At 39.9% G+C, this 17,439-nt stretch overlaps 1 protein-coding gene across 1 annotated transcript in view; it reads right to left on the minus strand.

Moving 5' to 3' along the window:
* Window positions 1–11,266, minus strand: part of LOC132979098 (collagen alpha-4(IV) chain-like) — a 12,727-nt gene extending 1,461 nt beyond the window's left edge. The window contains exons 1-31 of the mRNA XM_061044606.1: window positions 11,171–11,266; window positions 11,036–11,080; window positions 10,747–10,800; window positions 10,454–10,517; window positions 10,167–10,271; window positions 9,748–9,909; window positions 9,551–9,559; window positions 9,343–9,432; window positions 8,979–9,130; window positions 8,672–8,744; window positions 8,290–8,396; window positions 7,938–8,121; window positions 7,763–7,834; window positions 7,567–7,674; window positions 7,212–7,430; window positions 6,888–7,052; window positions 6,560–6,727; window positions 6,302–6,445; window positions 5,855–5,965; window positions 5,545–5,723; window positions 4,994–5,057; window positions 4,798–4,872; window positions 4,493–4,600; window positions 3,528–3,635; window positions 3,147–3,218; window positions 2,707–2,835; window positions 2,371–2,478; window positions 1,438–1,593; window positions 1,250–1,357; window positions 1,011–1,148; window positions 515–631 (exon numbers count right to left, since the gene is read on the minus strand). Coding sequence (XP_060900589.1) covers window positions 515–631; window positions 1,011–1,148; window positions 1,250–1,357; window positions 1,438–1,593; window positions 2,371–2,478; window positions 2,707–2,835; window positions 3,147–3,218; window positions 3,528–3,635; window positions 4,493–4,600; window positions 4,798–4,872; window positions 4,994–5,057; window positions 5,545–5,723; window positions 5,855–5,965; window positions 6,302–6,445; window positions 6,560–6,727; window positions 6,888–7,052; window positions 7,212–7,430; window positions 7,567–7,674; window positions 7,763–7,834; window positions 7,938–8,121; window positions 8,290–8,396; window positions 8,672–8,744; window positions 8,979–9,130; window positions 9,343–9,432; window positions 9,551–9,559; window positions 9,748–9,909; window positions 10,167–10,271; window positions 10,454–10,517; window positions 10,747–10,797 — 3,346 coding nt within the window. The 5' untranslated portion in view covers window positions 10,798–10,800; window positions 11,036–11,080; window positions 11,171–11,266. The remainder of the gene's footprint in view (window positions 1–514; window positions 632–1,010; window positions 1,149–1,249; window positions 1,358–1,437; window positions 1,594–2,370; window positions 2,479–2,706; window positions 2,836–3,146; window positions 3,219–3,527; window positions 3,636–4,492; window positions 4,601–4,797; window positions 4,873–4,993; window positions 5,058–5,544; window positions 5,724–5,854; window positions 5,966–6,301; window positions 6,446–6,559; window positions 6,728–6,887; window positions 7,053–7,211; window positions 7,431–7,566; window positions 7,675–7,762; window positions 7,835–7,937; window positions 8,122–8,289; window positions 8,397–8,671; window positions 8,745–8,978; window positions 9,131–9,342; window positions 9,433–9,550; window positions 9,560–9,747; window positions 9,910–10,166; window positions 10,272–10,453; window positions 10,518–10,746; window positions 10,801–11,035; window positions 11,081–11,170) is intronic.
* Between the last annotated feature and the right edge of the window lie 6,173 nt (window positions 11,267–17,439).

A 17,439-nucleotide genomic window follows, 5' to 3' on the forward strand; every position in this document is an offset into this window, starting at 1 on the left:
GCGACCGAGCGTTTGCAGTCAAGGCCTCAAAACACCTTGACCTTGCACATTCGCAAGTTAAGTTGTGTATTTATTTTGATGATTGAGTGATGACACTATGATTATGTCCAACACTACATGTAATGTCCTGTTGTCCTAATTAGGTTGCTTGTCTTTCTATCAAATGTTATATTATTATTACATATTATTTATTGATATGTATTTTGTATGTGTATGTGTGGTTTACTGTGAGATTGTTTTTCTCCTTCCTCTTTGACTACTATTGCTTGTTTGTTCCATGTACAGCACTTTGGTCAGCTGTTGCTGTTTTTAAATGTGCTCTATAAATACATTTGATTGATTGATCCTATATCTATTTATGTAAGGCTTTTCTACATTAACCCAATGTCTCATTACTAAGACATTAAAGCCAGTCCTGCTGAGTTTCTGACAACAGATGTCTTTCACTTTGACTAACCTGCCAAAGTTCTAATCTCAGTTAAAAAGTACAAAACAGTTGTGTCTAATTACTAACCTTGAGGACCTGGAAATCCTTGCTGACCAGCATCACCTGGGTCTCCAACAGGACCATTATAACCAGGAGGACCTGGAGTGCCAGTGAAGCCGAGAGATCCCATAGTGCCCTTCTCTCCTTTAACACACAAGAAAGGAAAAATAAACAAACACACTGATTAATACATAATCACCCAATATTTACAATACAGTATGCTGTAAAGGGAAATTGCGATATTATTATTATTATACACAATACAGTGGAATAATTGGAAAAAGTAGTGTTCATATTCGCTGGATTTTTTTTAATTTTTTTTACAAAATCTGGATAGGAGCACAGTTTGTCCACGAGTTTACTGATACCCTTGGTACTGACCAATCATGTACTATACCAAAAAGTGCAGGTTTTTTGGTACCTATCCCTAACAATGAACTCATTATCGAGGGACAACGAGTAGTGTTTGTGATTTAAGACACAGCATGGACAACATGGACAGAGATCAAATCGCAATGCTTGCCTTTGCGTCCAGGAGGACCTAGAGGACCAGCATATCCAGGAGATCCCACAGACTCTGGGTCACCACGTTGTCCTGGAAGACCATGAAAAGACTCCATTGGGGGTATATGAATGGAATCACCAGGAGGACCCTTGGCACCTGAAAAGAACAAATGTATAGTTCAACAAAGACAAAACAAAAATGAACAGTAAAGTGTATATGTTTGTAAGCCTCACACTATTAGCTATAGTGCTGCATACCTCTGTCACCACCTGGGCCTCTTACTCCCTTGGGACCAAAAGGCCCAGGGTTACCTCTCGGTCCTTTGGGTCCTGGAAAACCCCTAGGACCATCAGGGCCTCTCTCACCTGTCAAATTAAGACAAGAGTGCATTAGAGTGGATGTTTGCACTGTAAAAACTGATGGCAGAAGTTTTGCAGGTATCCACCTTTTGTCCCAGGAAAGCCTAGGTAGTTCTGAGATCCAGGGGATCCAGGAAATCCTTTACTTCCCTTTCGACCTGGCATCCCAGGGAAACCAATTGGACCTGGGTCTCCTTTGGTGGAAATGCTGCTGCCTGGACGGCCTGGATTTCCATGAGGACCTGAAACACCAACAGATAATCCCAGTTGTTGGACAGAAGTATGTAAAAGCACATGGCAAGAGTTAAACACCTTGCCAAAAGTGAAGCCAAAAACAGCAGCAGGTTTGCAGAGGAGAGGAGAGATGAGGGGAGAAAACATAGCAAAAACTGAAACTAGAGTCATTGAACTTTCTTTTACCATGAGTGACTGCTTCAAACAGACACAGAAATCTGCTCTGCTGTTGAATGTACTGACCTGAGGGATCGTTGCCATCTTATCATTAAGTTAAAGGTGTGTTTACGTTTGTGGAAACTGCATGACATTAAAACTACCGCTCGTCCACCAGATCCCTACCGCGCAGACTCTGACTCCAAATGCACAATATGTCAGTATCAACACAAGGGTATTTTGGAATCATCGTTGAGGCCCCTGTTGTCCATACATAAATGTATCAGAATCAGAATCGGGGTTTATTGCCAAGTACATTTACACATACAAGGAATTTGACTTGGTGTATTGGTGCTAAACAATTAACAAGGAAATAACGTAGAACTAGCAACAACTTAAATAATACAGTATAAGAAGCTATTACAATATGTTTCAGCATTCGCATTACTTTCATGTTTTTCTGACTGTGGGGCTGATGAGAGTCTGGGTTATGTGGGAGGAGGGAGTAGGGCAGGGACATTGTTCATCAGGCTGACAGCAGAGGGGAAGAAACTGTAGTCAATGGGCCACACTAACTGTGCACACTAACACACTTGAACATGGACGAACAGATAACCAGGCACACACACCTGGAGGCCCTGGTGGTCCTTCATATCCTGTATCTCCTCGGGATCCAGGCATTGGTGTGTGGCATTCTACACCGGGGTAACCATGTCCACCTGGGATACCTGGAAGGCCTGGTGGGAAGAAATGCAGAAAATTGTAAAACCCTAAAAAAAACACAATTCAATCTTAGTGACCATGTAAGACTTTTGTATTGAAATAAAATAATCACTTTAATCACTCTGTTGTTTTTAAAGATCTTACACTGGGAGTATTGGGAAGTTACCAACATGTTATGCTGTCCAAACTGTGTTGGCTACTGCGTTGATAATGTTTCAGTTCAACAATGACAGATATGATACCTGTGCTGCCAGGTGGGCCCCTCTGGCATTTAGGTCCAGGGTTAGAGGCTCCTGGAGGTCCTGGAATGCCCATGAGACCTTTGACTCCAGGAAAACCATCTGGTCCAGGAGGGCCAGGGTTACCTATGCCTTGAAGAGAAATTGATACATTAAAGAGAAAGATTCAAATAAAATGCTCTAACGAGTATAGAATGAAATAAAAAAGGCTTATTAATTTACTGTTTCTATTTCACTTTTTGGACTCAGTAAGGGGTGCAACATTCAGCTGATAGTAACTCGGACATTTCTGTTTAAGCAAAACATTTGGTCCACAGACATGCAGTACAGTATGTACTTATAGATAAAAAGGGATTTACCAACAGACCCAAAATAAAAGACATTGAAAGAAATCAATGCTTAACTTAACTGTAAACGATCCTTGACATTTTAAGCCCTCTTACCGCTTGCTCCTTTCATTCCTTTTGGTCCTCTAAGCCCATTCAGTCCATCCAGACCTGGTGGCCCCCGAGGCCCTGACACAAAATCACATTACAACATAAGAAGAATCTTGATGGGTGTAATCTGCTCTGAAAAGTGCTTCCCCTTTGGCATGTCATCTCCTGTGTCTTCTGAAATGTTACTTAAATCCCAAGTATACTGAACGCTTTTATCATTGTTTTACACAATAAATCAACAATTGACATTTTAGTCAGCCAAATCCAAAAACCCATTTTATACATACTCTAAGCCAAGTCAGAGCCAAAAGGAGCAAATAAATAGCAGACACCTATTATCCCTGTTTATCCAGTCATAAGAGAAAGAAAGTGACATCATGTTAATACCTTGAGGCCCATTTGGGCCAGGTGGGCCCGGTGGTCCCTGTCCTCCACCATCGCCTGGAACACCAGGAACGCCTGGATGACCTGGTCGGCCATGTGGCCCGGGAAAGCCTGCAGAGACACATGTTAAAGAGTTAAACCTATATAAAAAATACATTTGATAATAGAACAAAACACTGGAGCTGATTTATGACACTTAATTAATGTGAGAATTAAAAGTGAGAATTATAGTTTAAGAGAACAATACAGCAGTAAATGTCACTAAACTTACATTTCTCTTGTTTTCTCTATAATATTAAACTGTTTGAAAATTCAGGATAGGGTGCAATTTTTAAAAAAAAAATTTCCTGAATCTGACCAGAAACTATCATCACTCAGTCAAAATGTACATATCAGCAGAATGTCCCCATTAATACACTAAAAAATGTTTAGGGATGCAAGGACGCATAATTTGAATATCGGTATTGGCTTATATCTGCCCTGTTGGTAAACATTGGCCCATCAGCAAATATTATGGCAAACCAGTGTTGTAGTCCAGTCACCAAACCTCAAGTCCCCCAGTCAAGTCTTGAGTCCTTGGTGCTCAAATCTGAGTCGAGTCCAATTCACCAAAGAAGAATCCAAGATGAGTCTGAGTTGAGTTCTCATGACCCGAGTCAGAGTCTAAATTTAGTCCAAGTCCTTACGGTTGAGTTTGAGCCATTCCAAGGAAAGCTTCAATTTTAGCACATTAATTTATCTTCTTAAGAATGTTCTTAAAGTGTTTCTAAGCTGAGCTATAATTCTCTATTATCTCTGAGTCCCCATGTTACACTGTACCAATGTCTTACTATAGGAGGAGTAATATTGTTCAAACTCAGAGCCAAAATGTCATGAAATTATCCAAAATGTATTTTCATAATAGGTGCATCTCTAACATGTTGCTATAGTACATTAGTTCTGTTATTTAGATCTTTCAAAGAAATCACCTGGTTCTCCTTGTCTTCCTGGATCCCCTGGGTAGCCTTGTGGTCCTGGCTGTCCACAGCTTCCTGGGGATCCTGGGTCACCTGGATCTCCTGGAATCCCTCTGATTGCTAACAAGGTAAAACATTTTGAGTATTAATTTATTTCCAATTATTCATCAACCTATATAAATGTTACTGTATATACAGGACTTGCACTAAACCAGACAGACCTTCTCAGATAAACTTTTATATTTTTAAATCCCTTTTCATTACTTGAAATTGATCCAGGGTAGGTCCTCTGTTCAGAGTGGTTCATCTTTACTCACCACTGGGTCCATCCTCCCCAGGCAGTCCTTTGAGTCCAGGTGGACCAGGTTGTCCATAAGACTGTCCAGGGTCACCTGAAACAGAATCAGACATGATTGAGACATTTAGACATGGATTTATATTCTGTTGTATGCAACTTGAAATTGGCTTCCTCAGCATCAGCTAGACCCATCATGTCTCTCTCTTTTGACTCACCCTTGGACCCTGGGAATCCTGGCAGTCCTGGGATACCTGAAGGGCCAAATGGGCCTTGATCTCCCTTTAACAAACGTCAACATATTAATCTTCCATCTTCCAAACTGGCCAGGGTTTCCAAGTATGTTTGACAACAATTGACAAAACAAGCACAATGGCCAAAAAAAAAACACTACCCGCGGCAACACCTAAAAGAAGCCCAAGCCCGCAGGAAAACTGCATACCTGGCAACCATGAAGCTAGCTACCTTCCGGGTTAGCTGACTTGCACGGCGAGATTAATCTGGGGATTGTGGCATTTTAACTCTGAAGTGGGGTAATAACAAGAACAATAAGGTTGTAACAACTTATTTTTTACGTGGGTAACGGTAATATTATTGGTGGAATTTTATTACTAATTTGTTACACTACTCGTTACCAGTAAAAGTTATATTATTACTGTAATGCGTTACTAGTATACACTGCTAATAATTACAAGTAAGTTCACCAAAAACATTTTTAAAAGGGATATATATTAAATTACAAAATCAAATAAACTGGTTCATTGTGTACCGGATCTCCACCATGTCCGGTGTGCCCCTTTGGACCAGGGAAACCTTTGTCTCCAGGGGGTCCTGGAGTTCCTGGTACTCCTCCCCTGCCTGGAGCACCAGTGCTGCCTTTAAACCCTGGAGGACCAGCCCATCCATCTGAACCAGAATCACCTGGGACTCCTTTTGGGCCCTTTGAGCCTGTAAGCAACAAAAACATTTTTTTTTTGTTTATCAAAATCTCTTATATTTCTTTGTAGTGAAATGGCCGGCAATTGAAAACCACTCCAATTGATTTAAACAAAGGTATACATTGATGACAGGTCCTTTACCTTGAGGTCCCTGTTCTCCTGGTTGTCCATTCCTTCCTGGAGGTCCCGTTTGTCCTTTTGCCACATTCACAATCCGTGAAGGTCCTGGTTTTCCTGGTGGTCCACGTAAACCTGTATGGAGCACAGAGTTCAGAATTCAGTCATTTTCATAAAGGAGACAAAGATCATTTTACTGTAAATAACCTAAATAAAAGAGAAAACACATTAGCTCAACATTCTGCATTACTAATTCGTCCACTGCACTGTGAACTGAAACCCTTGTTGCTAGCCCCACATTTAAATCTGAATTAGTTTTACAGTTACAGAGCATGAGAACTCTCTGACTCTTTTCCAAGTTTGGATATTGTTTTTCTTTTTGACAGAATGTTTACCATTATTAATAAAAAAACATTTAGTCACAGCACCTCACAAAACGTAATAGAGACGAGACAAATGGTGTAAACCTACCTATATAACCAGGGGGTCCAGGGTATCCTGAGGGACCTTGGCGGCCATTAAAGCCTCTCTCTCCCTGTTTACCTCTTGATCCTGGAGGTCCAGGGCGACCTGGTAAACCGCTGGACCCAGGTCTACCAGAGTACCCTCTTTCACCTGAATGAATGGAGAGGAAAGTGTCAATTGAGACAGGGCAGAAGTGAGTTTTTTGAGTTAAAGACATGCTGACCGGTAAATATAATTACATCTGCACTGATGCCATTGATTTACCTTTCTGTCCTGGGAAGCCATCTGCTCCATGATCTCCTGAGGGGCCAGTGGGGCCTCTTGGTCCGACTGGGCCTGGCAGACCTGGAGGACCAGGGAAACCTTGTGGTCCCTTCCGTCCATGGCTAGATGGACCTGTTTGTCCCTTATAACCCTTCTGACCAGGGTAGCCTGTAAAAGGTATACCATCAATGAGAGAAATGTGTAAAATAATTGGTTGAAGATGCCTTCACAAAAAAATATTAATGTATGCAGTCTAAGATTAACCTTGACAACATCTACAGTGATAGTAAGATATCCAGATAATTGTGTTCTGTTGATGTTTGCTCACCTGGTGTCCCCCTCAATCCAAGGTTTCCTGGAGATCCTGGAGGGCCTTGAGGTCCATGCAGGTCACACAGGGTGCAGGGTAGGCCTGGGAGACCAGTAGCTCCAGGATCACCAATGTCTCCAGGCTCTCCTTTATGGCCTGGGCGTCCAGGTTGGCCTTGTGCACCTGTCACGCAGAGGCACCAATAGTCAACTAATTACAGTGTACCAAAAAAATAATAATTGGAGTGGACTGTAAGGAAAACTTTTTAATGCCTCTGATACAGGCTTTCATCAGCCAAGTTGTTGATCTGTTTGTTTGTGTTCACCTAACAATGAAACCTACCAGGAGACCCTGGGTTTCCAGGAAGGCCATGGAATCCCTTTGCCCCTATAGCTCCAAGGCGGCCAGGTGGACCAGGATCACCTGGCCTGGCAGAGAAAACATCTCCAGGTGCACCCTTTCTGCCTGGTGGTCCTGGTAATCCGGGAGGGCCTGGAGGCCCATCCAGGCGTAGTCCACTTGGACCAGGGTTACCAGAATCCCCATTTATACCTGGAGGTCCTTTAAAAAAAAGAGAGACTAGTAAGCATACAAACAAATTTCATCAATATCCCAACCCCAAATCTTGAACGTTCAATCAAGAAAATATCTCTAAAATATGTTTATCATTTAAATAGAGACATTTCAGAGTAATTACCTGGTGGTCCAAACCCTCCAGATCTGGCGTCTTCTCCTTTCAATCCTTTAGGGCCTGGATGTCCCTGAGCTCCAGGAAGACCGTCTCTTCCAGGCGCACCTGGAAACCCTACAAGGGACCAAGGAAATGTCTGAGTCCTGACAATATTTCAATGGTCATAATTTAGTTTCTGACTGGTTACACCTGTAAAGATTACCTAGTAGACCTGGTTCCCCCTTACGACCAGGTGACCCAATTTCCTGATCATCACAGCATGGCTCAGTCTCACCTGGTGGAACAAATGCAACATCCTGAGCACATGATCTTGTGCTTTATGTAGGAGGAGTGTATCAAAACCAACTGAAGTCTCTGAACTTAACCCAGTCTCTGACCTGGTGGGCCTGATCTCCCGGGAATTCCAGGATGGCCAGGATTTCCCTGATTTCCTTTAGTTCCAGGTAGCCCCTTGGGGCCTTGAAAACCAGTACCTTCAGGGCCAACAGGCCCTGGAAAACCTTTATTTCCAGGACCACCAGGGTCACCTTTGGGACCAGGTAGTCCTACATATCCAGCACCCTGTGAAAAACGTTACATATACCATAACCACAGAACTAAAACGGAGTATGCACCAAAATGGAACATTTTTACAGGTTCACTATGGCTAACTCAGTCTAGTGAAATAATTAAACCACGTACAGTCTGTCACATAATTACAGTAATGATATTTAAAATGTTCACACTCACTGGTGGTCCACGGTCTCCTGCAGGGCCAGGCGGGCCATCGCGGCCTGGTCTACCTGGTGCTCCAGAAGGACCAGAATATCCTGGAACTCCTATATTACCCTTGGCACCTTTTGATAAAAAAAAAAAACATAGACATGAGACACTAAGCTAAACAACCGTTTATTAAAGCATGCATAAAACGGAGCCCTCAACAGAAAAAAGTGGAAAAAACAATATCCAACTGTCGAGCCACTTTTGTACTCAACAAAATGATCAGAGTACATTTTGATTGCCTTATTTTTGGTGAACATAAAAACAAAATCAAATACCTACAAAAAGCACTTACCTTGTTGAGAGTAATCATACTGCATACAACCCAGGTTTGGTTTAAACAGCTGCTTACCTTTAACACCCACCACAAAAGAGTCCCCTTTTTGACCCTTCGGTCCTTTAAAACCAGGCAATCCTTGATAGCCCTAGAAGAAACACAAAGTCAAACACAACAATGTTTTTTGGCATTTAAGAAAATATATATTTTCTGCATATCATTCTTGGTCTCATGTACAAAAACATAACGACAATTCTCGTTTTTATGAACAATTACTTACGATGACAATAAACCTTTAAATTCAGTTGTAAAAACAACATTTATTTGAACCTGTTTTGTTCATTTGCATTCACTAAGACAGTTTGAGTCCTTTGGTCCTCACTTGCTGTCCTCTGAAACCCTCCTCTCCCTTTGGTCCTGGATCTCCCTTTAGTCCTTGTGTTCCAGGTAACCCTGGGGGTCCTGTATAACCAGGGGGACCAGGGGGCCCTTGGTTTCCGCCACCTGACCGACATTCACATTTCCCTTCGCAACCTTTGAAAAACACAGATAAAAAAACAAATGAATTAATAGTATACTGCATGTTTGTACACTATCCAACTACACTGACAAATACAATTATATCATGATAAATTGATTAATGAATTAACAAAAATATTCCAGCAAACACCCACATGATTTTTTTCCCAATTAAATCAATATCTTAATTGTAGGATCAGCTCAAGCATAAAACAGTTGCAGATCACCTTTAATTCCTTTGAGCCCAGGATTTCCAGGCAATCCTTTGGGTCCTGGGGCTCCAGGGTCCCCTGGGTATCCAGGCTCACAATAGTAATCTGTGAATTAACCAGCAACAAATATTGACAAAAATAAGTCAGAAAAATCTACATGTAATGCAAAGATGAGTATTAAAGTAGATGGAATTCTTTCACCTGAGGTAATTGAAGAATTTACCTCCACATCCTGTTCCAGTTACATCAGGTATTCCACACAAATACACAGAAACACACGTCAGAAAGTTAGTCCCAATTCAAATAAATATGTGCAAAAAATATACAAATGTGCAATTATTCAAATATGAAAATGTATTTTTGAGATTCAAATATTTTGTAAGCTCTTTTGTTTTTAATATTAGGGAAGTGCTGATGTACCTGGAGGACCTGGGAGACCTGTGACACCTTTACTTCCAGGGGGTCCTTTAGAGCCCTTTGGTCCTGGATACTGTCTGATCTCAAAGTCACTATACCTTCCTGGCTCTCCCTTGTATCCCTTTTCACCAGTTCGTCCTTGTGGACCAGGTCGACCGGGCACCTCTAGAAACATTTTGGAGATACTTTTGATAAATTTGGATAGAAAAGTATGCCTTTATTGACATCATAAAATTGTACAATGAAATTAGAAAAGCTTCACCTTAAAGTGCACAAACATACAGGCATCAAAAGCTACAGACAACAAACAACTAAGTAATACTGGATACTGCAAGATAAAGCCGATAAATAAATAGTTGTTTTTTACAAAATGGAGAAGTAACCTGAAGGTTAGAAACCATAGACAAAGGTTGAAGTCTGACCTGGTATTGTCATCCCTGGTGGGCCAGGAGGTCCATGCATGCCCATGAACCCTGGGTCACCGGGGGGCCCAGGTATTCCGGGATAACCACGATCCCCTTTATGACCTGAACCGTGCAGAAAATAGGGATGGAATACAGTAAGACCACATTGTAGACTATGTGACAGTAATACAATGCTATATTAAATTTATATTTTTATTCTTATTCTATTTAAACATAAAGAAGGTTATTTCAATCATCACATAGCTCAAACAGTGAGGATGGTGTAGTTACTGCTGTGGCCTCACCTCTGGCATCCCTTCCATCATAAAATTGAGGTGGACCAGGGAGACCTACATCCCCTGGGTAACCCTATTGGATGCAAAGACAGGTGGGAAACCAAAGTTACTGCAAAGAGGCCTGCTTCTTGAGATCCATGTCATTATCATCAGATGTTTTCCTCCAAATAGCCTTCTACACCAATTTTCTGATATAATGCTCAGATTTGACAGGAATCTGGTCGCTTCTGATCACTGGCACAGACTGGGAACTTTGGATTAAACTGTGATGCAGATTTGTTTTGCGTTCCTGTAAAGCTTACCTTTGGTCCAACTCTTCCATTGAGTCCTGGAAGCCCTTTCTCTCCAAGCATACCCTGAAAATATATCATATATTTAACCTTAAAAGATATCTTGGAGTGATCATTTGCAGTTTGTTTGTGCGCCCCCTGAGAAGAGACTACAATCCCTCCAAGTTCGAGTTTGACCTTCATTTCTTTCAGCATTTGCTTTCTCTCTTTGATGTCTTATCCTTCTGAAGGCACAAATGGCCCTACAATCTTATATATTTCTCAATAATAATGGAAATAATGGCTCATTATGAAGATGTACCTCGGGTCCTGCTGCTCCATCCCGACCAGGAAATCCTGAAAGACCCTAGATATGGAAGCAGCCAGGAGAAATTGAATTTGTTTGTATGCAAGTTTTTGTCCAAACCCTTACTGGTGTCTGATGAAAGCCACTTACCCGAACCCCAGGGAAACCAACAATCCCTTGCTCTCCTTTAATTCCCTCATTGAAGTAATCCCCTCTAACACCCTGACAAGAAAAAACACACACAAATCAACTACCATCTTCTTTATCTCTGACATTCCTGTGAGATTAGAAAAAAGGAAAAACTCACACGTATGCCCTTAAGACCACATTGTCCAGGTAGACCTCGTTCTCCCTGAAAAGGAAATAATAGAAGATTAAAGCATGGAAAAGGTTAAAGATTCATCATGCAATACTAATAGGAGTTTTGCCTTTCACCTTGTAACCTTTGAGTGGAAGAAATTCTGGAGGAGGTACTATGACTTCTTCAGGTCCTTGTTGTCCAGGTGGGCCTTGCTCACCCTGTAATATGGAATTGAAAGGGGTTTAATCATTTGCTGTTGTATTTATTTGGAATCATCCATATATGCAGGAGTTCAGGAGCACAGATGTCCTCAATGCATAGCTCTCAAAATCTGACATGGTTTCTTACATCTTCCCCCTCATAGCCTGCCAGTGATGCTCCAGGGTCACCCTACATAACAGCCACAAGTTTAGTTTGGTTTTGTGTGAGTGAAGATGTATGAATGAATGAATGCATGCAACATTTTCTTTAACAGCCTTAACTGGCAAAGACTCACTGGTGGTCCTCTCACACCTCTTGGTCCTTCCAAACCCTAAGTAGAATCACAAACATTTTTATACATGGAGCATGACATTTGTTTCTCTATTGTTGATCTTTTAATTTGACTAATTTATAGCAGCGCACTGTGGGTAGAAAGTATTATATCATCTGAATCCTAACATACATAAAAATATAAATGTTATACCTCAACCCCTGGAAAGCCAGGAGGGGCAGATTGGCCTTTTGGCCCAATGCTTCCTTTTCTTCCCTTAAAAAACAATGAAGAAAAAAGAAAAGTTAGTTAAGACACCGATCTACGATCAGGGGTTGTAAAGGTTAAAGCAATTAATTCTTGCTTAACCTATCAGCAGGATATCAAAGAATTGTACTAAGTTACTATCAAACTGAAATAAAGAAAACATACAGGTAGACCCCGCTCTCCATTTCTACCACGATCCCCCTGTAAGAAAAAATGAAATGAAGATGATTATATCAAATAATATTATTCATAGAAAAAAGGGACGCAAAAAACAGGTTGATTTGACACACACAGCCCAGAACATTTTTATCAGAGGTTTACCAGGCTAAGCGGACTTACAGGGAGTCCTGGAAAGGTACCATCATATGTGGGTTCTCCTTTAATTCCTTTAAGTCCAGGTGAGCCCTGGGAGGAGGAGACAAGGAGTGTTTCATTTTATATTTTAGTAGCTTTATGACAAAACAGTTCTCATAGGACACAGGACACCATTACCCAAACCCATAAGGCGTATTTCTCTTAATAATTTCAATACATGGTGTTGTTGAAGAAATGTGAAAAATGAATGAAACTTGTTAATTATACCCATGTATCCTCGGTAAGTCACTTTGCTTTTGCCTAATCAAGAGCACACTAGAGGACAAAATCTAATGGTCTCACTCTTGACAGAAAAATGGCAAACAGAAAATATCAGAAGAGGACTTCTCCTCACCAGTGGCCCATGGAGACCATCCAAACCAGGGACACCATTTCCTCCTGGACGACCCCTTGTCCCATTACAGCCATCCAGGCCTGGTAAACCAGGCTCACCGCCTGCTCCAGAGTGGCCCTGCAGAGTATAGTTCAGTTATGGCGGTGATATATAATCACAGGGTATCAGAGGACACATTAATAACCTTTTAAAATCTTTTTGAGAATGTCTCTATACAGCATTCAAACCTTCAGCACGACACAACATCTTTACCATATCATAATTATATACAGGTTTGGATTACAACTTCAATTTATTTCAAGCACAAACACTTAAGAAGTCAAGATCCAGCTGCAGTAGGAGAAGAAAGAGATCAGCCCTCACTTACAATGAACAAAACAAAGATGTGTCCACTAGAGGGCACACTAGGCACATCATTGAAATCATATAGGTCTTAAACTAGTCTCCAAAAATATTGCATCTTAAATGTTTAGTTTCAGAGTTGGTGATTTTACAACATGATACATGTACAATAGAAAAATGGTATAATATGTTTATGGAATGTTTATATTGAGATGTATGTAAACCACATATTGACCTGCAAAATGGGAGAAGCCTATCAATTTTTGAAGCAAATATTGTTGTCAGTGTTAGCAGTAACTGGCTTATTCCAAACTCAAACTTAAATTTCAGCAATAGTGGTGTACTTACTGGCAAGCCATCATTCCCAGGGTAACCAGGATTACCAGTCATCCCCTGAAATGTAAAGTATACAAGCATCATTCAGTCTTTGCAGACAAAAATTGCATAATCCACTCCCAACCTGTCTTTATCCACTGATACTGACAATACAGACTTGAATAATGTCAACCAGTGATGACATATATTTGCATATAATGTGTGTCGTTTTTTCTTCTTCTATCTTGGTCACAATACACAACATGCACATGCACACCTACACGGTCTCCTTTGGGCCCTGCTGGGCCTTGTGGTCCCTCTGATCCCCTCCTGCCTTTCTCTCCGAGTTGCCCCTGACGTCCCCGTGGTCCCATTTGTCCCAAGTTGCCCTGCTCACCTGTCTTTCCTGGAGCTCCCTAAAAAAGGCAAGAATCAGTTTGTGTTTGTTTAAGGTATGTGTCCTATGTTTGTCAAATCATTGAATCTGATAATTACAGGTTCAAAATGTATTATGAATTGTATGCTGCTTGTTATACAAGGCAATCATAACTGGGATGGACAAAATACCAGTCCATTTAAAAGGACAGTCTTCCATTGTGCAATGTCTGTCTTGTGAAGAAACTCTATAAAAATTCTAACTTTCATCTTACCAATGGGAAAGTTATTCAGGACAACTTTCCAATACATCACACCATGAGAGGAAAATAGTCCCTACCCGTGCACCTTTGGCAAGAAGACACCGACATCCAGTGCAGGTCCTCCCTTCACATTCACCCTCAATTGCCCCCTTAGAAGAAAGAGACAACAAGAGGCTGTGAATACATTAGGATTAGTATCAGTTGGTATTATGAGAGTGATGGAGACTGTATAAGGTTGTGTGTGTGTGTGTGTGTGTGTGTGTGTGTGTGTGTGTGTGTGTGTGTGTGTGTGTGTGTGTGTGTGTGTGTGTGTGTGTGTGTGTGTGTGTGTGTGTGTGTGTGTGTGTGTCAATGGAGATCAGATTATACGAAAGGGGGTCAGGCACTTCAGATAAGGCTTTGGTTTGGGCATGTCTCCCATTCCTTAATGTTCCTGAGAACTAAAATATTGCTCTGCAGAGATTGGACGGTCCTAATTAGAAACTCTTAAACAAATCAGGGTTCTCACAGACACTTGTGTAATAACAAGCACTCTGACCTTGATGAGAAAGAAATTTCACAACACTTCCTCATTCTCCTAAAGAACTGTAGCTTCTAGAAAAAGCTCATTTGAGTCCACACTCCCAGATGCCAAATAGTTCTACCAATGTGTTTGAGTGTGTGTATTTGTCACAAATATTTAGTAATGTATCCTCAAAGCTTAATAAATATTAAGGGTTAGTTTATGCTATGGAAAGTGCTGTTGCACATCTGCTGTCCCACTTTTGCTTTCAGTTTAACACGCCTTTTTCTTGCATCTGCCTTTGAAAGAACAGAACAGTTGGCTATAAGTCATTGGTAGCCTACATCAGTAGAATTGGAAATACATAGAGAAATACTAATTTGCATTAACACAAATCATTGAGATACTGGTGCTGATACTTTCACTGTAGTATCACAGCCTTCTCAAAGTGCTTACATTTTTACGAGCAAGCATGTTAGCTGATGGTGTCGCATAGTCCATACTATGAGCTACATAACTTTACAAGTAGGCCTATGTTGGTTACTTAGGTATTTTATAATGGTTTTGTCAAAAATGCTATTATTTAGTAGTGGGCCTAAGCCTAAATTAGCCTATACTTCATGCCCTGACTAACCAGCACAGATATATTCAGGTGTCCAGCGTGAGAGATAAATGTTACCTTAAACATTTACCCATTCACTGGCCCCTTACAACTTGAAGTGAAAGCACACATTGGAAGTCTATGCCTGTAAATACGAAGTTATGTATTTACAGGCATAGACAGTTAGGTCTATGCTAAAGTTAGTGGTGTTCAATGTTAGGCAAAGACACACTGTAGCCTTATTCATGAATTTCTTTAAAAATATTTTCAGTTTTCGCTAACTTGACATTGACTGAAAATAAATAAATCATTACAAACTCATTATCAACATTTATTCACTTCCGGTTCTTTTTTTCCTCATATTAACCAACGATTGGACAGTTGATAGTTGGAGGAGGGGTTTAGCCAAATGTCAACCGGAACATACAAAAATATCTTAAAACTTCTTCAACAACAAGTTTATTCACAACCCCCAGTGCCTCAGAGGTATGACATATCTTATTATGTTAAAGGAAATATTGAGTCATTCGAAACATAAAATTGCTCCAACACAAACTTAAGCTAGTTTATTTGGGACATAATTAGCTAAAATTAAATGTTTTGCACGAAACGAATTATAAATATGACATAGGCTTACTGTCAATTCCATTACCAATTAGTCAGCCAAATATGTTTTCTTCGGAAAATAAACAGATAGGCTACTCTAGAACATTGTTCCAACAAGTTCAGTCTCTTTTTTTTTTTTTTTTTTACCTCTACAGACACTGAGCATATTTGCCTGTCTGTAAAAATTTTTTTTAAATTATTTTAAACGGGCATATTGCTGTACTGCAATTTATTTTTATTAAACTGAGGCCTACAGAAAATTCAATGAGCCAACTAACTCGGTTAATATATTTTCTTAACCGATTCATCTCGGTTAGCTATACAGTAGCCTATGAACACCAATCAGTGCTATGTAGTGCACAGTACAATTTAAGTTAAATATGAATGGGCAAACACTGTACTAATCACAGGGAGAAAGTTCTATCAATGATTCAGTGACCTTCACGTATTTCAAAACTGGCTTGTATGTAATAAATTGGAACATGTTTCCTATTTGGGTCCAAAATAGGAAACATCTGTATTTTTTAACATTTTAAGCAAACAGGTTTATTTCAGAGCCATTTTACAGCCTAGCAGATTGTTTTGCCCTGTTTACTTTCATGTTGAATGTGTGTTTTTTGCTACATGGAGAAGTGCATAGTTCATTTAAGATATATTCTACAACAAGGACATAACTGACTGCTAAATATTAAAGTGCGCCAATATGGTAATTCTTGGCAAAAATGTACAATTTTTTTTCTAGGAAATTTCTTTTTTTTTTGTTTTAATCAAAAGGTTAAATTTAAAATTTGGCATTGTAGTGATATCATGTTTTACTTAACATATTTAATGACAACTTAGAAAGGAAAGTCTCACTGCATTGAGCCTGTGCACCAACAGGGCCAGGACCAGGATCCACCTGTGAATATGACAGTAACAGGAAAAAAATTAACCACACTCTTATGAGGATGGTGTGTTAAAAAAAAATTAATGTTATTATTTTTCAGAACAATGTAACCCCATATTTAATTGAAAATAGCATAAAACATTGAAAGTTGAAACTGAGAACATGTTAATTCCACAGTGAGGAAATGTCGCCTGCAACTAATTTCAAAGAAGTTGAAACAGGGGTATGTTTACCAAGCTGTAGCATCACTTCTTATTTTAGCAGTGTTCCTGAGCCCTTGCAGTGATGTCCACAGAATCATACCTGTTTTTAATACAGTGCTGTAAGGGCCCCAAAGATCTGAACCACATAAAGATCTATTTTTATTCTCTCAATCTTTTAATGATATTCGGCACTGTAGACAATGAAATCTCAAGATATTACATTTGAATTTGTTTGTTGACTAGTTGCAATATTCACAAAGTGGTGAACCATCCTTATTTCAAATAGATGCTATTTTAATTCCAATCATGTTACTAATCTGTTTACAGTCAACTCTAATTAATTGTGAGATGTTCCACCTGGTGAATACTTTTAGCATTTCACATATTTTACTGTCCTTTGTTCCCACTTTTCTCAGCTTGAAACATGTTACTAGCATCAAATCTGGAATGAATTTTTTTTTTCTTTATGCTGTTTTCAATTAAATATGGGGTTTCAATGTTTATGAAAATCATTGGATTTTTGTTTTTTATTCTCATTTTATACATTTTTATACAATTTAAAGAAATGTTGTATTTA

Source organism: Labrus mixtus, chromosome 8 (assembly GCF_963584025.1).
Source record: "Labrus mixtus chromosome 8, fLabMix1.1, whole genome shotgun sequence".
Taxonomy (NCBI): Eukaryota; Metazoa; Chordata; class Actinopteri; order Labriformes; family Labridae; genus Labrus; species Labrus mixtus.